Source organism: Centrocercus urophasianus, unplaced genomic scaffold (genome assembly GCF_019232065.1).
Source record: "Centrocercus urophasianus isolate 14NV4802_14NV808 unplaced genomic scaffold, USGS_Curo_1.0 seq_19, whole genome shotgun sequence".
Lineage (NCBI taxonomy): Eukaryota > Metazoa > Chordata > Aves > Galliformes > Phasianidae > Centrocercus > Centrocercus urophasianus.
In genome coordinates, this window is record NW_024884744.1 from 3,964,887 (window position 1) to 3,988,126 (window position 23,240).

The 23,240-nt window shown below is 43.1% G+C and overlaps 2 protein-coding genes across 5 annotated transcripts; one reads left to right on the plus strand and one right to left on the minus strand.

The window, feature by feature from the left end:
• Window positions 1-555: 555 nt before the first annotated feature.
• On the plus strand, window positions 556-4,827 carry LRRIQ4 (leucine rich repeats and IQ motif containing 4). Its single transcript, XM_042820579.1, has 5 exons — window positions 556-1,641; window positions 2,517-2,690; window positions 3,012-3,150; window positions 3,683-3,948; window positions 4,687-4,827. Exons 1-5 carry the CDS (start codon window positions 556-558, stop codon window positions 4,825-4,827), a joined length of 1,806 nt encoding a protein of 601 aa, XP_042676513.1.
• LRRC31 (leucine rich repeat containing 31) lies at window positions 608-23,167 on the minus strand. 4 transcript variants are annotated; one of them, XM_042820576.1, is made up of 12 exons: window positions 23,075-23,167; window positions 18,818-19,102; window positions 17,546-17,803; window positions 16,192-16,341; window positions 15,688-15,855; window positions 13,808-13,975; window positions 12,986-13,153; window positions 12,053-12,220; window positions 10,847-11,014; window positions 9,465-9,632; window positions 7,471-8,399; window positions 608-1,958 (listed from the first exon to the last, which is right to left on the minus strand). In XM_042820576.1, the coding sequence occupies exons 2-11, from the start codon at window positions 18,828-18,830 to the stop codon at window positions 8,080-8,082; spliced, it is 1,749 nt and encodes a 582-aa protein (XP_042676510.1). In that variant the 5' UTR covers window positions 18,831-19,102; window positions 23,075-23,167; the 3' UTR covers window positions 608-1,958; window positions 7,471-8,079. The 4 variants fall into 4 exon arrangements, with proteins under 4 accessions (XP_042676510.1, XP_042676511.1, XP_042676508.1 ...); XM_042820577.1 differs by lacking the exon at window positions 23,075-23,167 and having other exon boundaries at window positions 608-1,602; window positions 1,826-1,958; window positions 18,818-19,157; XM_042820578.1 differs by lacking the exon at window positions 23,075-23,167 and having other exon boundaries at window positions 1,605-1,617; window positions 1,826-1,958; window positions 18,818-19,157.
• Window positions 23,168-23,240: the final 73 nt, after the last annotated feature.

Here is a 23,240-nt window from a genome sequence, read left to right on the forward strand (position 1 = left end):
GGTTCTTTCCCCTCATTCTGGTCACCCCTGAGGTCCCAGGGGTTGGCAGCTTCCTCCTGACTGCAGCCCCCACTCCCTCCACTGTCAGCCCAAAGCTACCACCATTCACTCCCAGAGACAGCAGAGGTCAGCCAGGCCTTTCCATCTCTCACTCTTTTACAGTCCACATTCTGCAATTAAAGGGCTATTGAATATCAGGTTCTGGTATCTCCCTGTTATAGAAGAACCCTTTCCTAAGAATCTTTGCAAATGAAGACCCACGGAGGTTGTTTCGTTCAGCCCCACTGACTTCACAAAGGCCACCCTCTGATTTGGCATTTTGGGGTTCTGGATTCAAAGTCACAGTCACACTTGTACGTATTGCAGATGTCGACATCAAGGAATGTAAGCGGCTTTTGCAGGGGTACAACTGACAGTAGGTAGGACCTGTCCCTCAGTCTTAACTTCTTTCACTATTTATTTAGTGTTTGACTACTGTTGATTTTTATTTTTATTTTTTTTTTCTCTTCTGAAATATAAAAATAAGAATTACAGATGGCTGAGTCTCAGCACAGCATGGAGCTCAGTGCAAAGGACACTCATCACCCTAAACATGACCCCACTGGCTTTGAGGATAATCACGTTACCACTGCACAAGAAAAACCAATGAATGAAGTACCAGAGAATGAAGCTCTGATTCCCAAGCACGCCACAGATAGGATTTTTTTTATTGATTTAGCCAATAAGCAGCTGCAAATCATCCCACCTGAGGTCTTCAGTCTAGAGCATCTGGAAGAGCTGCACATGGAGAAGAACCTGATAGTGAACATCCCGAGAGAAATAAAACTCCTGAAGAACATGAAGGTTCTCTACTTGGATCACAACCACATACGGGAAATATGTGAAGAGCTGGGGATGTTGAAAAGTATTCTGAGCTTAGATTTAAGTAACAACCCCCTCTCTTACAGCTCTCTGCAGGTAATCAGCAACCTGCAGTCCCTTCACCAGCTCAGGCTCTATCAAATAAACTTGCATGAAATCCCAGTGCAGATCTGCAAATACCTCCATCTCATTGAACTTCTTGGGCTTTCTGACAATCATCTACAGTGTCTGCCAAAAGAAACAGTGAACCTGAAAAAACTCAAGGAAATTTACCTCAAAAACAATAGATTTGAAAAATTTCCCATCGAGCTTTGTAAAATTGTTAGTTTAGAAATAATAGATCTGGAACAAAATCTCATCAGTCACATCCCAGAAGAGATAGGCTCTCTAACAAACTTAGTTAAGCTATTTTTAGCTTTTAATAACTTATCTTCCATTCCTCCCACGCTGCAACACTGCCAGAAGCTGGCGGTGCTGGATCTGTCTCATAATCCCCTGCACAAGCTTCCCCCATTTTGGAACAATCTCACTGAAAAGAGTGAACTCAGCCTGTCTGATAACAGCTTGGAGGAGCTGCCAGCCCAGACATGCTCTTGGACATCACTTACCCATGTTTATCTGAGGAACACCGGGCTGCACAGAGTTCACCTGTCCTGCACCAGTCTAACCAGCGTCAGGGTACTCGATCTGAGTGAAAACTGCTTAGATGAAATTCCCAAAGGAATATGCTCCATGAAAAACCTGGAGATATTGAACCTGGATGACAATCAAATACAGGAGGTATTTGTTCCTATCTTTTCGTTCTTACTTCACTGAGACCTTCCTTTTGCAAAGTCTTACATTACAACCAAGAGCTGCCTTCTGCTCAAGTATGAAGATGCACTCCTGGCATGCACTGAGCCTGGGTAACACTGACACTGACAGCTGAGACAGAGAGGGAAAGCAAGAGCATGGAGACACTTACTTTTGTGCTGAATCATACAGATGAATACTGACTGGAGGAACTGCTGTCAGAGTTGGCTGCTTTATTTCATCATCTTTCTTTTTGTAAGCTGAAAAATAAGAGCTGCATTTCTGTAGAACCAATGCATCAAAAACTGAAACAGAGCAGAGGGCGACATTAAAATAGATGACATATTGTGAATGCCTTTAAAATCATTACTATCTGCTAATTACTTGATAATGAACAGTTAAGTACATTAAAGTATGACATACTCATTTGAGGGCTTATACCTCCCTTATTAAGTAATGCAACTCTTCTCCCCCTCCCAGGAGATTTTCATTTGTGTGATTTTCTCTGTGAAGGTTCCCTTTAGACAAGCAGTAATTCACACAGAAGAATCTCTTTCAGGTTTGATTCATTTCAATGACTCTCCCCTGCACTGAGCTTATAACAGAAGTGAAGAAGCAGACAAACACTTCTGCTAAGAATAAACCACATAAGAAATCTTTCCAGCAGAGGAAACAATGTGATTTTTCCCCCCACCTTTCCACCACACTGTGAGATATAATGTTATATTAATGAGTAGAACATTCTCTGCTCATCCATCACTAACAGTGAAGCTCCATAGCTTTTCCTAGAGATTTTTCCCTAAAGACAAATCCCTACGATTACTGTTTAATTGACATAATGTATCTTTAATGATTGTGTCCAGATACCAGCAGAAATACAAGAACTGACAAATTTAAAATGCCTCAGCCTGTCCAAAAATCAATTCAACAACTTTCCAATGGAAATCTTTCTTGTGGAGTCATTAGAGAAATTATATCTGGGACAAAATAAAGGAGTTAAACTGACGAGTCTGCCAGAAGATATCATCAAACTGCAGGTAGGGACAACAGGAGGAGGTGGGGGCTGAGTGTGTACTGTGGCTTGGCCCTTCAGCTGCTCCCAAATGCAGAACTGGAGGTTCTCCTTATTTTTTTAGGGCTGGTGCAGCATCAGGCCAGGTCTGACAGAACAGGAAGAACATCAATAGTCAGTGTTTAAAACTTAGGTTGTCTCTTTCTATCAGGCGGTTATCCCAACGATGCCTCAGCTTTTAAAGCTAATTTCTCCACTTGCTGATATTATCCGTACATTGATAATATAACCAGCTAAAGAAAAATCCTTTAATTATAAAAAGTTATTACGCACACATATTTTCCAGAATCTGAAAGAACTGCATTTGGAGAATAATTGTCTGGAGCACCTGCCCCCAGCTGTTGGCTTACTGACCCGCTTGAGAATACTCGACTGTCACAACAATCTCCTTAAGAAGCTCCCTGAGTCTCTAGGCCAAATGCAAGGTGAGAAATCATCTTTGTGTTAGCCCTACGGACCTAATTCTTCCGAAGGAGGGAGAGAAAGAAGGCAGAACACTGTTTGGTGCTGGCCCAGCAATCAGTAAGGGACAAATAGGAGAGAAGTCATGAGGCGAGAGGGTGAAGGAAATGCTGTGCCCAAGCTCAGAGGACTGGGGAGATTCCTGGGGCTCAGCTCCCAGCACACCACTGGCAGGAGAAGACCTGGCGGGCAGTGATGAGGAACATGCTTTCTGTCCTCCAGTTCAGTCTTTCTATCTTCCCCTGTTCTCCAATACATCTCTATGTATGGCAAGCTCAACAGTGCTGTCATGCACAGTATAGCAGATTTGGCAACCAGACTGGAAGTCTTCAACTATAAAGATGTGCCTTGCTAGGAGAGACTGAGTCCCATCCCTCCACACTTGGGAGAGGTACTCTGAATTTTATCCAGCGCCCTTGATGGGATGTTTAGTACTCAAACTCCTAATAAGCACAGACTGAATTGTTTATGCCTCCTCCATATGCTGTTCTACAGGGAGAATGCAGGGGTGCTTTGCATCATTCCTGTCCTTCGTATTGCAGCTGTCTGCTTTTGTGTGCTCAGGTTTGCAGAAACTGCTCCTTCAGAACAATCAGCTGTCCAGGCTGCCTGAGCATTTGAACAGCCTGAAGCAGCTGCAGGAGGTCCTTGTGGATGGGAACCCTATGACAGACCCTCCCATTGAAGTGTGCAGTCAGGGGACATCTGCTATTCTGCAGTACTTATGGCAAAAAAGACATAAAAAAGCCAAGGCTTCAAAGGTAGGTGTTTTAAAGCAACCACGATGTACGTATGTATGCAACAAAGCAGTGCTTTTAGTGATCAGAGATGCTTTAGAACAACCTACAGGGCACTCTGCAACACATCAGCCACCAGCTTCGTCCAGTGATAGGGGCATAGTCACTGTGCCTAAACTCAAAGTAGGTCCAACAAGTCTGGGCACTGCTTGAAGATGAATCTAACTGGCACCTTGCTGTGTTCTGACTGTAGAGAATTGAAGTTCTAGCGTGCAGACACACTGAACAAAACATATTTTGTTATCACATTCTGCTGTCGTTGTTTTGTTTTGTTTTCCCAAAAGATCAGTCTGCATCACTAATAGAACGTGAACTGAATTAGCTCAGAAAAAAACGAGGCAAGGAAAGAAAGGCAAACAGTCCTTGATTCTTCTGAAACTAAAAATCTCCCTCTCCTGCAGTGTCTGCTATTTCTTCATGAATTAATGTGTTTCTCCCAGACTATTCTTCCAAACTTAGTGGTGGCATTTAAAAATGTGAGGCCATTGCCATTTACTCCTCAGAGGATCTGGAGGATGACAGCGTTGGTCTCCTCCCTGATAAGGAATTCCTCTTGAAAAGCTAACACACGATAAAAGAAAAGTCAGGTGGCAAGTGGACAAGCTGCAAACAATGTACTCTAATGCAGAGTTGTTTTGGAGGCCATAACGTGCCTGGCTTTTATCCATTTCCTCAAGGTAACCAGACTATGTTCTCTCTCAGATCCGAAATATTTGGCATGGGCTGATTACAAAGAAGGGGATCAGACCTTTCTTGGCATTTAAAAGCATGGCAGACCAAAAAAAGGAAAAGAAAGGAAAAGAAAAACAGAAGTCTGGAAAAGAAGCAAAAGCCAAAAAGTGATTCTTGTGCAGTAAGCTGAACAGAACCCTGTCAGCTGCAAGAGAGAAGTGAGTACAAAACAGACAGCATTAAAGCATTCGCATCAGTGGATATTCTAATGAAAACTGGCGATTTTTTCAGGGCTGTTTCTGAACTTTCAGCTACTTCAGCTGAATAAGGCAGATCCTGAAACAGTCTGGGATTTCTCATCCTGAATGGATGTTATCTTGAAGCACAGAGGCAGATGATTAACTGGAAATTAATCTAATCTGTAGGAATCTAGTGCAATGAACTGTTTGTTGTTATGAATTCCAAGTATTTTACATGTAATCCTTAGAAAGTTGTTTTCCAGTTGGTGAGGTTTGTCCATATCTAGACTATAAACCATACCTGTAGCCTTATACATACTGGCACTTATTTACTGTCTTTCATGTTTATAAACAAAACCTTGTTTGGAAACATGGAGGAAGATTCCCAGCAGTCAGAACATACCCACACCTGCCACGATCTGCACAACACTTCTGCCTTACAGGAGTGTGAAGAGCTGTTTCAAAGTACCTCCAAGTATCTCCATCTTCTGCAAAAACGTTCCCTAACGTTTTGACAATCTGTAGTTGCAGTGTTGTGAATGACTACAAGCTGTCAAATCCTTAGTGCTACAGCCCATCTCTTACTCTTACAAGCTTACAGTTTGTAAGATGCCTGTGTACAACAGGTTTACTTGAAAACTGCGAGTGTGCAAAATGCAGCATTTCACAATGGCTCTGGATCCATGTAAGAACACGGTCACAATGCTCCCAAAGCACAGAGCTAAACTAGGCAAGCTGCTGTGCAGAGTCAAAATGCACAAGGGAGAAGGTCTCTCTACTTAAACTGGCAGAACTTCAGACCTGCTCTCCCTGCCCATGCCTGAGCTCTACCAGAGAATGAGGAGCTGGTGGCACCCTGAGGAAGGAGGCGAAGGCAGGCTCACTGAGATTCAGCTCTCCCAAGAGCTCCACCTCCAGGTCATGTTCTTCTGAGCCACATCTGCATCCAGGTCGAGGGTCTTATTTCTGTTTGGCTCTTGAGTCTGTTGTCACAGAAGTCTCACTAATAAGCTTCTTGGTAGGAGAGAACTGGGGACTATTAAGTGCAGAAAGGTGGGATTGCTCAGTTTTGGTTTTCCATCTCACTAGGAAACTGGTGTTGCTTTGACAGCAGAGGCAACTGAGGAGGAAAACGTTGGAAGGGGCACTTCTGGGAAGACTGACAGACAGGATAATCAAAATGATTTAGTAAAAGACTTTTGTGGCAGAACAGGCATGACAGATTCATGAGTGGGCAAAGGACTGGGAAGGGAAAATAAAAAAGCAAGTGAAGAAATTGCAAACAGTACATCCTTACTGTGCCCTGGAAATGAGAAAGAGCAGCCCAAGAGAGTGAAGTCCACCTCAGTCTGAATTAGAGAGGTTCAAGTGAGAGAGGAGTGATTCACAGAGATTCCCATTAAACAGACAAAGGATCATTTCTCCAGATGGATTTTGATGGATGGAATTGCAAAGGCAAATTGGAGAAGGAAAGTCCCATTAAGACAAGTGATTGAAAGAGAAGGTTGGTGAGCTGCTGTGAAACAGAGGTGATAGTGTTTCCACATTAAAATAACTCTCCTGCCTTGAATAACAGTTTGAAAGGCTCCTTTGTTAGCTCTGTACGAAACAGGGGCTCTTTGCTTCTCTTCAGGGGTTGAAGAAATCTGCACAAAATAACCAATCCCACTTTGCAGCAGTTCACTGCTACCTCTGACCACGACACTCTGGTTGATCTCGCTTTCCTCAGAGCTTGTGGGATCCAAGTGCACTTTTCAGTGGAACTGAAGCTGAAACCAGGAAGCCCGGGGAGACCCTCATGAAATCATGGATTAAACAATGGAGAGGCACCAGCACAACGTGGTTAGCTGCTACTGATAAACTCAGAACCAGTCAGAAGTTGTGTTAGAGGTGTCACCCAGATTGAAGGCTGAGTATCGTTCTGCACCTCTATGGGATAACATGCTGAAGGGATCTGGGCAAGCAAGCAAAGTGCCAGCTGATGATTCTCTTGTGCCTCACATCCAGGAGACTGCTGTAGAGTGAAGACAAACTCAGGGCTAATTGAGCAGTACTTTATCCCTCAGGATTTCTCTAAGACTCCTCACTCAGTGGGCAGATCTAATATCTTTACTTCCTAAAATACCTTACGGATGAATAATCCCAGTGCAGTCTCTGAGCTCACATGTGGGTTAAGATGTTCCATGACATAAACGAGTATGCCAGAATATGGTTCTGTGCAAGCAAATCCAATAAAACACCAAATAAGAAATCATCAAATGTAAAAAGAAGAGCCACTTATATGACCCAATACATTTTCTAACATTTTGGGTGCAAAGCAGGGTGGTCTGCTTCTAGCTAGAAGCTGCCCTGCGGCTTTTAATAACAGCTTTTGCTCCCCTGGATAGATTTCCTCCACATTTAGGATAAGAATAAGAACAGCTTATGCCACAAAGTGTTTTAAAAGCTAACGGATTAGTCTTGAATGCAGAAAGATTCAGATTGTTGCTAAGATAGCAGGACTTTCCTGATCTACCCCACTGCAGTATTTCCCTTGCCTGAGGCTTGCAAAGACACCAAACCAAATGTTTCTTACCTTGATTTTATGCTGATTCTGTATGCAGGATTCATCTATGCTATCAGATGGCACTGAGAGCCATAGCAGAGGCAGAACAACTCCTGCTGTTTTCTTCCTACTGGACTGACATATACTCCTGAGCTGCTGGGATGCTTTCCAAATCTCACAATTATGTAGCTTTAATGCATTCACAAAAATTAAAATGTATGGGGGAGGGGGAACAAAATTCTAAAACACAGAGTTTCAGATATTTTTGCATTAGAAACATCTTCCTGGTATGTGTAATTACACTGCCCATCCATCTGCATTAGTGCATACTCCACTCATTTCCTTGCACTGGCAAACCTGCCACGTGTCTATCTGACACTGTCATTGCTCCTTTGGTATCAGTCATTGCAGTATTCACAACTTAAGCACATTCAGTAGTGTCACAATAGCAGAGTAAGCATGGCCCAGAGAATCTGAAAGAATATGTTATCGAGGGGAGTAATCCACGTGTGTAGGAAGTTGAATAACTGTTTTTTATATAAATTTGGAACTATTTCAAGCAGTTTTCTAAGTGAGAGACACACAATACTTAGTTCATACGTTGCTTGTGAAAGGCTTTCCAGAAACCTCCAACCTCCATCAACAGTCAAAACGAATGTTTCTTTTGTGGTCTCGATTAAAGCCTTCCAGCTGTTTACGCTGCGATTCTGAAAGGACCCATCTTTGCATGCCCAGCTCTGCCAATGCAGGCAGCTTTGTCAGTGCTGCTAACAACTCACTGAACCACTTCCCACAGACACGGCAGGATGATGGACGAAGACTGACATCCAGCTCTGAGAGTTCTTTGAATACTGTTAAGCCTTGACAGAAAATCATCCACCCTTCATCAGAGATGGTGTTATTGTAACTCAAATCCAGCTTCTGTAACCTGGCTAGGTGGCCATCGTGTGACAGTAATGCTGCAAGAAATAACAAACATAATCAATACACCCTGGCAATTGCTTTAAAAGCTTGTAAGTAAGATGAGTATTTTAATACCATGTTATTTAGAGTCTTCAGACAGTCAAACAGTGGGACTCAAACATAAAACTGTATGGCAACCCGAAGACCCTGAAGTCAGTTGGAGGATATGACAGGTGCCAATTAAAATAGACAGGCAGGCTTTATAGGGAGATTTAGGAGAACAGCAAAACTCGGTGAGTTTACATGATTGCAACAGCCACCTCTCACTGTGGGAAGGTAATGGGCCTAATATACCCTAAAGGTAGCTGAGATCCTTAATGGATATTCAACAAAAGAGCCACCTGTCAAGGGTGATGTTTGTAAAGTCAAAAATATTCAGGCTTTTTCTCACCAGCCTCCAGGTTACAGGGCCTTGATAGCAATCACATAGCTATTGCCAACGTCAGACACTCAAAACCCACGAGTCAGGCCCACAGAATCATAAGGATGCCTTTAAAATAAACAGGTTTTCAAAACAGTTCCGAAATTCATTCCTCCATTGGGTTCCCATCTTCCAGCGTTTTTAGCAGCTGCTGAGAAGTGGGCTAAAATATTTCCATTTTAATTCTCCCACCACAGCTGGACTCCAGAAACACACCTAATGGACTGAGAGCTGGTAGAGCCTGCCTTACTGGCTGTCAGCATGTACATTTCTCATCAATCACTGACCCAAAAAGAGTAACTGAGCAAAACAGAACTCCTCAGAGGCAGGTTGAAAAACGTGATATAAAGAACAGGGTTGAACCATACATTTTTTCCATATGCTGCATTTTTGCATTAACACATAAGACTGCTAAGATGATTCTTTGCGTTTTTATCCATTTCAGTCTCTGCACTGTGCATGTTTGGGACACAAGCTTTCAGCAAAATGAAAATACTTTCCGGGAAAAACAGTGCTGTATTTTCCATCTTTTCACTTGATTTGTCCAAAAACGTGCTCAGCACATGGAACAAGTCCCTTCTGAACTGTGGTCTGTGTGCACTGGCTCCTTGACTGCTTGTAAATGCCATGTTATACGTACTTAGAAGCGCCAAATCTTCAGCCACCAAGTTACAGCTGCTCAGTCTTAACACTTGAATCTCCGTTGCAAGCTTTAGTGCTCCCAAAAGCAGCTTTAGGTTTCCACCAACGCACTTATTCCAAGAAAGGTCTAACATCTCCAGTTCAGGAAGGTGAAGGGCAGCCTCAGCTGAAAAGATTAAGACCAGCAACTTCTGCTTACTAAGAGAAAACAGCATGGCCTCAACAGACACCTCACCAGCAAGTCACCTGCCAATAGGCTCCTGACAGGCTGCCTATCTATGCTTAAAATGACTTATTTTGTCCTAATAAAAGTCAGACACAAAAAAAAAGTCTCTCCTGCATTCATTAAACAGTGTAACAAGGGCCTGTCTACAGACTCTTCAAGGAATCTCAGAAGAGCTTTCTTTCCTTTCTGTTTGCATTATTGACTTAACCTTGTTCCACTGAAGTCAATTTAATACAACAGCACACTTCAAAAACATTTTGAATTCACCTAAACCCAGAAATTTTTGGCAGTGAATTGGCCATTCAAGGCGAAATGCAGTGTATCTTTGACAGCACTGATTTCCATGTGCCATTCTTCCATAACTGGAATGACATAAACATGGTACTCTTTCTGCAGGGACCTCAGATCAGTTCAGCTTGATGCTGCTTCTGCTAAAGGCTGCCAAGTTTCACTGAGGGTTTAGTGTCACTAATAAAGGGTATCAAACGTACAGCAAATGCACAGTGCATTCTAACAGATCCCTCTGTAGTAGGTTTTGTGTGCCATATGAAACTCCTATCAAAGGAACAGTGCAGCCACTAATCCACTGAGATTTGCAATAAGTAAGCAAAAGAGGTTGCATTTACATATCCTGTGTTAGATTGGGCTTTTCTTCATTGGCTGTGCAGTATCTTTTCCACTACTGCAGTCATTTTCACAGCTCCTCCATTGCCCCACACTTCACTGTAAGTCAGAAAGTTTCTACTTTATCTGTAGTGAGAGCAAAAAAAACCCTTAAATCTTGACCTTAATAAACTGCAAATGCAGATTTACAGTAAAACTGCAATTCTAGCATAATATGAGTCTTGTTCTGCTGCCTTCTCTTCCAATAATAAGAAGTACATGAAAGCTCACTAACAGATAAAGGACTAAAAGCACTTCATTCAGTCAGGTGAAACGGGAAGACATACAACGATCTTCCCTTGCAACCAGGTCCCATGAAACACTGGCTTCCTCGTAAGGCAAAACCAGAGGAGAAAGCGACAATTACTTTTCCACTCAGGACCTGCACTGTAATGTAACCATTGTTTTTGGAGTTCAGCCAACAGAGAATGAAGTGTTTGGTCCCACAGGGAGACCCTGAGAACAGACACACTTTAAAAAAGCATTCCTACCCAGTGATGAAAAGGACTCCATGCCTAATCCACAATTGCTGATGGCTACAGACCTCAACTTCGGTAAAAATCTGAGTCTGCCGAGAAGAGGATCAGATGAGACTCCTATGTTTTTATTCCAGGATAAATTCAGCTCTTGAAGACTGGAGAGTAAAGGTATCACCTGGGCTTTGAAGACATGAAGTGTTTATGAGTCACTGATACAGAACTTGTATATTTGACTGACATCACTACTTGTCTTTAGAAATCAACCCAGAAGTCAAGGCCAAGTTTTGATACTCAAACATACTTTGAGTAATTCTTGCTTGTCATTTTCTGTAGGAATGCTTAAGAAATTAGGTATCATTAGATGCTGTGTGGAAGGTTGTCAGGACACAGTTTCCTGCCAGCATTTTCCAGGTGAAGTTGGGAATTGAATATTAAACGAGAGGGAGGATTATTTCTAAAAGTCTTCACTGCTAACCTCAACCACTTTGTATTAATGCGATTGTTCTCTATTGATTTTACTATGTGCAGAAGAAATATTAAAAATAACAATTGATTTTAATAATAATGATTCCCAGTACTTCATCAGCAGCTTTTCAAATCGCCTTCTTCACAATGGCAAATAAGATTTAGACAGTATAGATTCTGAGCCGTGATTTTTTGCTGTTCTAAAAAGTAAAAGCTTTTTATCAATAATATCAAAAAGTTATGATAATGCACACAATAAATAAGCTGTCCCACTGATTGAATGGGAGAAGTGTTTTCCTTCCTAACAGTACTTAGGAGTTAGAGACCAACATCATTCTCCACTTCTGAGCTCACTGAGGTAATTTTAGGCAGTTGTATTAGGATGCACATAAAAGCCTCGGATCCATGCCAATACCAGCAGTGAGACTGCTTGGACATTTCCCAAATTACTGATCCTCAGCAACAGGATTTGGGGGTGGTTCCTACCTTCACATCATGGGTCTGAATCATGGCAGTTTGAAGCCCTTAGTTCCGCATGGGATCAGCCACTGTGGGACTTCTTTTGATACAGAAAAAAACCCCCACACCACACTGAGCAAGGAAGCTATCCCCTGAGCTGCACTTCCAGAGCTGCCTCACAAAAAATGAGCTGAGATCTGCTAGACTGTGTTACACAGAATCTCTTATGCCTTTGAAGTATTTTCAGAAGTCAAAACCATACGTTCTTAAATCATTTCCTCAAGACATCCTTACACAAAACGGTCACATCTTCTTCTGTTACACAGCACTGGTGGAGGTCAAGGACTTCGAGATTTTTCAAGCTGGCCAAATGAGCTGCTGAGTCTTTAAAGCCACCACCAATCTCTTTGTTACACGATATGTCTAATTTTCTCAGTGCTGTAAGGTGCTGTAAAGCAGTGTCTGAAAAGGAAACGACAGCAGGCTGGTCACTGACTATTACAATAGTACGGGTCACAGCTTCAACATTCATTTACTTTAATGTCAAATTCTGCACAAAGTATCGAAGGCAAAGCTTTTAGACTAAGCTTCAGCATATAATCACAGCAGACACAGTAATACTGCAAAGCCTCTGCACCCACGCTACTCCATTCTTTTCTAAAAGAGCAGGTGAAGGTGAGGTTAATTCATCTCCAGATCCATTCAATCCTCAGCTTTTTGCTGAAAAGGCCATTGGAAGTGCTAATTAGTGCCAGTTGTTTTGTCTTACGGATAAGACCTCCAGGAGGGAGAGGCACAGATAATAAGCCCATTTCGTACGGCTTCACCGGACAGTCATTAAGTGATAATGGCAGGTTCGGATTCCCCTCTGAAAGTAGGATTAAGTCTTCAGAAGTTAGCTAGACTGTCTGTGCCCTTGTCTATGTTCTGTCTGCAGAGGGAGGAAGCGCGTCCAGAGAGCCATTAATCTACCCTAAGATGTGTCTCGGATAAATGGTGTGGAAGGTGACTCTCCCCACTGACTTTCACATGCTTGAACTCGGGGAAGATAAATGCTACTCCTGCAGAAAGTCTCTGTAGTCTTTTATCAATCCTCAAGCAGCAAATAACCATCGTCCATTGATACTGACAGACCATCAGCGAAAGTCTACCGCGCTGCCTTTCTGAAATGGGTTTCAGATGTACAGTTTATGCAGAATGAAAGACTTTCTGAGTCTAAAGTCTAACCTAAGCCCTGGAGGCTGTCCTGCTTTAATCCACACATGTGCAAGTTCAACTCCTTGAGGCCTGGTACATTTCTCAGATCCTGAGCAATGACCTTCATGCTGCAGCCAATGTGTTTGTTGATAGAGAGATCTAATACTTCAAGGTTTGGGAGCACATTTAGTATTTCAGCTGGCAAGAAAAAAAAAAGAAAACTAGAATTGGTAATTGTCTGGAACATACAGATGAGCCCTAGAAAAGAACAGCACTATGACAAACAGGAAAAGGCAGGCTGGATCTGCCTATACATGTGATTTAAACTTTCCAGGTTCCTATTCTACCAAAAATACAGCAAAACATTGATCAGATAGAAATCAAGAAAATCAGTCAAAACCCATATAGAAAAAGAAATCTGAAAAAAAAAAAAAATAGAAGACAGTAAGAAAAATGCAGGAGAATAAAAAGCAGGAGTACAAAGAGAAAGAAAAATTTCTAATGAGAAGATAAAGGACTGTATGTGGCATGGGAGCCATCTCCTACAGCAAAGATCAGAACAGAGCACAGGCACTTCTCTTGAGAGAATCTTTTAAGAAACTCCATCAGATCAAAAGACCACATAAGATTAAGATATGATAAGAAGAAAGAGGGGAGAGGTGGCAACTGGATGCCAACTCAAATTCCTATCCCTCAGGCCTTTTTTTACTGTCTGGTAAATACTGCTATAATGCAAAGCTTGAAATGAATAGCTTTCTACTAAGATGGACCTCCAACCAGCCATCATCTAACTCAACTGAGTTACATCTCTGTGAAGCCAGTCTTTCAGTCCAGCTATGTGGATGCACACACCGAGGGATTCTCCATCTCTGGCTGTCAGGTTACAATCTGTAATTTTCAGGAGTTTAATCTTGCATCCCTTCCGAAGTTTTTTTGTCAGGAGTGATAGCTTGCCACCTATGTTGCTGTTCCATGATAAATCCAGTTCTTCAAGCTGAGGAACAATTTCAAATGCCTCTCCTGTAACAGAAGTCCAAGATGATTCATTCTAGATATCTATTTCAGTGGAAAATAAAAATACAGCCTTGAATACATAGAGAAAAGTTACCCACTTGCTTCTCAAACTGTAATTTGGGTTATTTGATAGGTAAATTGGTGTATGGCATTCCAGTGCAGCCACGTTGTATAAATCCTCACTTTGTCCAAGGAGCAAAACAGAACACAAGTTACCATCACAGTGCACACAGACCTGGTATTTATCCAGGTTCCCAAACACTCATCAGACTGCATGACCAACACTGCAGACCTGTGCCATGGCCCAGAAAGTCTCATCTACAGGGAAATCAATACAGGTTACAAGCCTGAATTTACTGTCCTGTACAGTTCTGCCTTTTTTTACTTGGCATACTTCCAGTGTCTTCTACACTGTGTCCACAGGACATCTGGGATGGGATGAAAGAAGTCTTCTCACAGCTATTTCTCAGGGGTTTGTTTCCAGCAGGATTTTTCAAATCGCTTCATAAGGAATCAAGGGAAGCATCACTTTGAAACAAACCAGCTTCCCAAGATTTCAAGGCAGACAGCACTGATTCTTATTGCATTCTCAAAAACTGGCCTTTTCCAGGCCTGACACAGCAGCCAATTGGAACTGTGTTAGTGCTGCTTTCTAACATTAATGTCCCACTGCAAACTCCAACTTCCTAAATTCCTCTGCAGAGGTATGAGGCAGATGTGTATTTTGAAATAAATAATTCAATCAACCAATATGCAAATGCAGCTTACAGTACTTGATCCAAAGTCTCATAATTAACCCGGAAACCGTTAATTGTATTTAAATAATAATTTTTCATGTCTCTATGTTTTCTTAACTAATACTTCACAAAAGATTTACAATACAAAAATGTTTCTTTTCCCCAACAGATAGCATCACCTACTTTTGAGCTACTAGCATACGTGTTATGTCTGATCATTTCCTGAAAAAAGAAAAAAAGGATTCGAATGACAGGGAACAAGAAAGCTTTTAACCCAGACCAGTTTTTAGAACTTGCAAAATGAGCAGTGACCTTACAGAACAGTGCAGTTGGTTGAGTTTGCCCTTCTTTCAGACACGTATCACAGGCCCACCCCACCAGTAAATTCCAGGCCCAGAGGTGACTCAGCATCAGGAGCTGTGTGCACAGCACCAACTTCAAAACCTTTAAATCCGTGCTCTGCACAAAGCAGGGCTGCAAGCACTCCAAGCAAAGAAGTAAGCAGAGGAATAAGCTTATTCCAAACTTACAAAAACAAGTTACGAAGCTCTAAGACAGCACTGCTGGTTTTAAGACTCCTCCAAAAGACCAACAAATATTCTGTAATGAGCACTACATCTGTCCTGCAGCACAAAGTCCTAAACTGACCCTATGATCACTGAAAACTTTTTTCACTTTTGCTGTCTACCATTAGATATTAAAGACAGCAAAAAAAATCCTAATCCAGATGGGAAACATGTTCTTCTGCAAATGGGGCTGAATTCTGTTGCCTTCTGAATACAAAAGCTCTGTGCCCTGAGCTATGAGCTCAGTACAGCTGTTCAAATGTACCAGGTCACTCACAACCCCAAGTTCTTCCCAGTGTTTTGCAGTGGGACTTGATATTGCCCAGGGTGGAAGCAGCAGGGATAGGATGCAGGAAGAGACAAGATGGATTACATTACACCCAAGCTGTCTGAAAGCAAACATAAATGCCTGTACCTAAGGAGGTGACATCCTCAGCTGACAGCCTGCAGCTGTTAAGTCGAAGGACTTTTAGCAGGTTCACATGATGGAACTGAGCAGTGAGGGTTTTCAAAGTCCCTCCAACACAACCATTCCAGGACAGGCTGATCTCTTCCAGCTCTGGGAGAAATGGCAGTAAAGAAGCTGAGGAAAAAAGAAAAAAAAAGTACTGTTTGTACATCATGTGCAAATTCTGGATGTCCACACATCTTGATACTGCTTTCTAAAACATTAGAAAATCATGACAATCTGTATCTCAGCTTTCTTATCTGCAGCCTGAGAATGAAGGTATTCTCCTGCTGCACAGTCTTGCACGGTTTTAATATTTCTAATGTTCCTCAGGGACCTGGGACCACCAAATGAAATCTTAAATAAAGCCTGAGATAAAAGAAAGGGAAAGGAAAGGAGTGAACAGCTGAATAGGAAAATCAGAATCAAAGAAATACACAAAGTGTCTAGCTGAATAAAATACATACTTACCCAGCTCTGTTACATCTGCTGCACTTAATGCACAATTATTGAGATCCAGGTTCTTGCTGTTGGGTTTCTTTCCCAGTTTCTGCATGAACTGGTTCAATCTCTGCTCACCAGATGGTGACTCTGCTTCAGAAATCAGCTGTGAAGATTCATCTGAGTAACAAAGAAACACAGCCCTGGTTACCAATGCAACCAACCCAGAGCGCCAGGTGGAGACTTCAGGAAATGAACTAAAGCTGCCAGTAAACCAGCCTCTAATTTCGATCAGCATGGACCAACAACCTGAGTGATAAGATAGGTCAGATCAGTACAAAGCTCCTGCTGCTCAATGTGAAAAGAATCTTTTTTTCACGTCTCCACGCTGCCTTATGCCAGCGGCTCAGGATGTTTGCACTACTCGTTCAAGCACGTGAAATTCTTGCAAAACTCCAGACTGCAGCTGCTCTGGATACACAAGTCATTTAACCACCTCTGTGTGCCCCTGTGCCACACGGCTGGAGTACAGCCTGTACTGAATCAGTCAGAACAGAGTGGCCCTGCAATTGTGTGGTGATCGTCTCCTGCTTTATGACAGCCTGTGTTCACTTCATACATTGTCTGTGCAATGTGCTTCTTGCTTTTCTTACCTTCTTCCTCCATGCAGTTTGTACAGCAAGGAAAGTTTCATTTGTATTATTCACTAAACCCTTTAATAAATCAGCAGTTTCATCTAATGTCCGTAAATGAAAAGGAAAAAAACAACCCAACACCAAAAGGTACACAGAACAGTAATCTCACTCACAGTAGCTGTCCTCTCCTTGTTTTCCTAGAACTCTTAGATCAGAGAATGGGGTTCTAAACCTCACCTTCCAACAGCTTTGTAAGAATAGCCTCATTTTCTCTGGTGTGTAGAGAGTGCTCTTGTATGAACAAAATAACATTCACGATCAATTTCCATGCCCTCCCCCTCACAGGTGCCAAGGGGTAGGAAACATCTGCTCCGGCCGCTTTCAGATTGCTTCAGCAGCAGGGTGGGCAGAGAACAATCTTAAATACAAGAAGCCAAGCTACTGCTCAAAGCTTGGCTTTGAAACCAAATAAGCTCTGCAACTAATAAGCTGCCTCCAGCACTGACCTCTCACACTGGAGATCAAGAGGGAGGTCACACAAAAGCTTTGTGCCTCCTCGGCAGCACAGACCCCACTCCTTGCTCAGCACCTATCATGCTAGAGGGCACATCCTCAATAGTGTTTCAATCAGAAGCAAATTCTGGCTAAAGGATATATTGCAGGCAGTAAAATATAACTTTCTGTCCAGTAAGAAAAGCAAATGAAATTAAAATGCATCCACATGGATTTGTTCATTGTATCAGCATTACCTTCTACCGAGAGATTTTCCTTCTCACTCTGATCATCAGCTCTACAGTTGTTTATTTCTGTTTCTTCAATTTCTTGTCTTTCCTTGCCTTCTGATTTCCCAAAGTCAAAGCCACTGAAGAACTTCTGGATGGCTGAAGGCTGCTCTTTTCTCTTTCCAGAAGAGGATCTCTTCCCTTGGAATTGTTTTATAACAAAGTCAAATGGGGAACTCTTTGGGATGTCTTCCTCACTCTTGTTCTGGCAACTCTGTGTGTCTCCTTTCAGCAGATCAGCAGACATAGAAGGAATTATCTTTAGCAACACTCTTGCACACCCTCTTTCATAACAGCAGATGCACTGACCATTTCCCACCATTCCCTCCATGCCAATATCAGTGTCACTGTTTAGTGAACTAGTCTCTGAGCTCTTATCTCCTCCTTTGGAAGGGCCTGGTAATGCTCAGTATCCACACAGCAGACTCACTGGTCCCACTGTGAGATGGTCCAAGATTCACTTTCTGCTGCTTTGTTAACACAGACTGCTCTCAAGGCTACCCCACCTGGCTACTGGGAGACCCAGGGCTGAAGCTGCTGCATTCCCTATGGCCAAATTAAAGATTCCTCTGTCAGGTAAGTTTGGCACCCAAGTGACCCATGCCAAAGCCTACTCTGGCTGTCAGGAAGGTGAGGTGTGCAATAGGGACTACAAGGACTCCTGGGAGTGCACCAATGCTGGAAAAAACAAGGATCCCAGTCAGCTTGTTTGGAGAGTTCAGTGCTATGATGACCTCAGTCTCAATGACTAATTGACAGGTAAATTGAAGTTTGGCTTTGTAACAATTCATATGCATTCTTTCCTTCTTTCTTTATACCACACTTGCTGTATCATCATTTGCTGACTTTGAAGCTGCTGTGACCCCTTTCCCCAGCAGAGATCTGCTCACAGAACTCTTTGCACAACCCAGCGTCCCCAACAGAGCACACAACCTTGATCACTTTAGTAACTGTTACACACAATGTCACCAGTATCGACAATATGCATGTAGGCTTTTTCTCCTGCTATGATACAAGTGTTCAAGGGCAGAGCACTTGAAAAAAGCTGATGCATTCTTTTAAATCTTGCTCCTGTTAGCCTGTTGCAGCTGTATTGCTCATATGTAAAGTACAGAAATTGTACAAAGCAGTGCACAGAGATGTGAGTGCACATTTATTGAGCTGTAAAGCAATGCTCGTTACCCTGGTTGCTTTTCTTGCTGTAAAACTGCATTATTTGAAACAGACAAAAAGCCATACCTGTCTTTTCCATCGGTACACCTGTGGGTTTGTTTCACCTTTTACAGCACTTTCAGGGCTGGCAGAAGCGAGCCATGGCACGTGAACAAAACCTCACTTGTACCTGTCAGGACACTCCCGATGCTTTTCTTTTGAGTGTTCCCGTCTTCGCCAGCCTGACAGCGACAGCTCTGCACAACAGCTCTGCGGGTCCTTCCTGCTGCTCTGCTGCCCCAGCCTCGCTATTCCAGGGGGAGAGCTGAGTATCCACTTGCGTGCTCTCTGCTGGTGCCGCAGCTGAGCAACCTGGCAATGCAGAAAGGAGGAAGTGGCAGTGCAGGCTGAGAGCTGCACCCTGACCGCCCCACGTCCCGCACAGCTGCTGCCAGCTGAGTCACCTCGCAGGTCGGGTTACAGCAGCACCTGAAGAAAAGCTCTTTGTTTTCCCACCCCTTTTGTCCATACTTGTCAGGAGTGTTGGTGGAGGCTGAGCAAAGGCGGGTGTCAGTGGGCGTTGCAGTTTGGAGATGGAAGGGAACACAGAGGGGTAGCTCACTGCTGGGCACTTCATGGCACAGCATGCAGGAGAGGAGAGGTCCTGCTGTGCCACCCACCACAGTCTGCTTGTAGGCAACAGCATGATAGCACAGTACGACATCACAGAGCACATCAGGTGCATAAACCAAGCTACCCCATATTTGTGTGTTTGTGAATCTGATTTCCATGACAGTGAGAGTTACATTTTCTAGCTTCGATGCTCGTGGCCCATATCTGTGATGCTGTCACCCCCACAGCCTACATCAACCCAACACTTCTTGTCTCCCCTCATGTGCCAGATCAGTCTTCCTCATCGTTTCCTGCTCACCTTCACCTGTCCCTGTTCCAACACCGTTTATACATGGACCTCTCACTGCTATGTATACACTACAGACATATCCAAGCTGGAGTGCTTTTGGTGGGGAGTTATAAAGATGGTCAATAAAAGTAACGGCTGCTGTGCAAGCAGGGCAGACACTGGCTGAGGACAGCCCTGACTCAGTGTGTCAACGTACAGATGATTAAGACAGGGCTGAGTGCGGCACAGTGTGATGCTGGGAGTCAATAGCATAAGATCAGGAGAAGAAAACTTCAAATGAACAGCAGGGAAATCCTCCCACCCATGAGAAATACTACACAGAAAGATGTTCAGAAGGAAAAAATGCACAGAAACTGCTGTCATGGGCAGTGTTTACCTGCAAGAATGAATGGCACGTAACTGTTCCCAAACAGCAGGAATCTCCAAGCTGGTTGTAATGCCTCCTGAGCCCAGGGGTGGCTGTGCTGACCCAACCTCTGTATCCACAGGGAAAGGGCACTTATGTGAGTCCTACACCCCTACCTGGGTGTCTCAGTCACACAGCTGAGAACCCAAAGCAATCCTGTCAGTAAGGAACGCATTGAACTCGACAGCTTTCATCCACTTTCAATGTCGTGCTTAACAAGAGTGCCCAGGCATGAAACAGCCACAAGGCAACCCGCATCTGTGCCCATGTGCCAGGCTCTGCTGGGCTCAGGGCTCCGTGCCCACCATGCTTTGATGGGAAGGTGGAATGGGAGGGAATATCTGATAATCTCCGATCCCTGGAACTGGGGAAATCCTTAAGCACGTTAAGCACTGATTACAGTGGTTAGGCTTGGCTAGCTTCAGTGCTCTGACATCAGTGCATTAAGTGATGCATTGACCATTCAGAAATTCTATCACCACTTTAGGCCATTGAATGAGAGTAAAAATACCTCACGGCACCATGACAGCATCCCTGTAATCCAGTGAGAAGGGAACTGTATTTTCACAGCGACCTAATTTCTTCTTCCTAGAAAGCAAGCTATGCAGGATGAGGGGACAGCAAGGTTATCCTAAAGCATAGCAGGACGACCAGAGCAAGGGCTGAACGCATGGATGTTATTCTGCAGTAGCCCAGGCTGTGCCCTGCATGTGCAATACAGAATGGTGGGAATCATTAGCTGGTAGGCAGGGCGGTGCTGTTCTCTCCCTGCTCACTGGTGAACATTGCCCTGCTCCTGCCTCACAGAGCCGTACATCTACTTCCTGCAGTTCACCACAGACAGCATAGGGTAGGCTTAGCTTCTGCAGTTTAAAGATAATAAATGCCCACGCCTTTCCATCGAGTTAAATGGCTTGTGACCATCTGCTGAGCGCTCAGTGTCACATTTGTTTATATCTGTTCCTCCCTCTGTGTAGACCTGGGGCAAGGATAGGAACAGACCAGGTCTGGAAAAACACAGTTAAAGTTGCATCCCACACAGCATCCACTGGTGAGAGATTAATGTGGATTTTTGTACTTTGCCTCATTGTGACTCCTTAATCCGGCATATATTCCAAAGAAATAATGCCATTAGAGGATTAGTGCCACAAGTTCATTTGAAAAAAAGGATTTGCAAACACTGAAATCCTATATTCTATGTACTTAATCACTGAGTATCATTTTGGGGATTTCCTCTCCTTTTAGGAGTGCATCTTTCAATGAAACCCAAGCAAAGTAGCAACTCTGTATTTGATGGCCCTTATTATCCATCAAGTAAAATTAGTACCCCAAGCATCTGGATGAAATAATAAAGCACAATTGCTATAGTCAATGACTGCAGTTATATCAAAGAGACCCTTGGCCCAGTATTTATATAGAATATAACGATTTTGGATATTTATCTGCTAAGGATGTTCAACATTCTGAGCTCTGTAACACACAGTAGCACACCCTTGTTTACTTCTACCCATGTTCCCTTTCTCAGCTTTGCTCATCCCTAAGTGCAGCCAGCATTCTCCTTTCTGTATGAGGAGACTGAGTCAACATGATGTTATTCCTTCCCCCTTTCCCTAGCATGCATCTCTGCTTCCATTCCCACCTCCTGCATGAATGTCAATGTCTGCAGTAGCTTTTCAGATTGCTTGGCTCAATCTGCTGCAGGCTGCCTAGGTGCAGCAGGCATTTGAATGGGCTAAGAAATTGCTGGGAATGGAAAAATGCTTATTGGCATTGCTTATAGGCTCACAGACTCAGAAACACTGTGCAGCACTGACAACTCCCTGGACCAAACGCCTTCCAGACTTCCCCACAGTGTGCATGGCTGAGGACTAAGTTTGGTCCAAAGGACCTGTGAGAATCCACATTATTTCCTGTAAAATGAGTGTTTGACAGTCTAACATACCAGACACACAGCAGCTGTTTAAAACAGATTTCAATGTGCTATGAAAACCATAGCTGATCTTCTAGGTATTTAGGTCCAACCATAGACTGGTCACAGGATAAGTTTGAAAAGGCACAGATAACGTGCTAAACCAGCAAAAACCTTGGCTTCAGAAAAGCACATTCCTCTGAGAAACCTTACAACAGTTTCCCTAAACTCAGTGAGACTTTTCATGGGTGACATTTCTTTGTACTTTTATGCTACCACAGAATCACAGAACATCCCAGAAGGGACCCACAAGGATCACGAAGTCCAACACTCGACTCCACACAGGACCACCCAAAATTCAAACCCTGTGTCTGAGAACGGTGAACAAATGCTTTATATCTACCATGCTTGTATTTTTAATACTCTTCTGTCAAGTTCCTCTTTGTGAAATGGAACTACACAAATATCAACGTCTCACTCCCTATTAAAATCTACTAGCCTGTCAGCGAAGATTTTCAGGGCTAGAAAATAATTTTTAGTTGAACTTATGCCAGGATTAATCCCCTTTCAGTTAATCATTCACATGAATGGGTAATCTGCAGAGTTCATGCAAGGCCTGCAAACAATATTAATTACTAGAAACCTAATTAGAAATCAACAGAGTCAAAGGATCAGTGTTACTTCCATACGGTACCATCTGGTACAATGGGTCTGGATAGTTCAGGAAAACCCCATTGCATTCTGTGGAGATTGAACCTGAATACATACTGCTGGGTTTTGGTTGTGCTCTTCCAAATCCTTATGTTCTACAACGAAGTGATGCTGTGTTGACTACAGAGATAACCCTGGCAGTAAATCTGGGCAAGAGTGCACAGGAGAAGGTGTAGCTCCAGCCCTATCTTTCACATTAGTATATACTTAGTGTAGCTCAGGTGACCAACACCAAATATTGCATGGGAACTGTTCAACTACTGAATCACTCATCTTCAGATTCTGCGGTGCAAAGGGAATAAATAACATGGGAATACACTGTGCTAAATCATCTGAGCTAACAGTGATGCTGACTTACAAACCACGGTCTAGGACAAGCTGATACAGTCCACTCACCTCCTGCGTCCCTCTCTCTCACTCTCCATTGCTGCTTCACCATTTTTCCCATTGGAGAAGATGACCAGCAAAAACAAGACTGCTGAGATACATATGGATACATGTCTGATTCAGAAACACATCCCCAACACCTGTGAAATTCAGCCAAGAACAATTAGATCTTTCC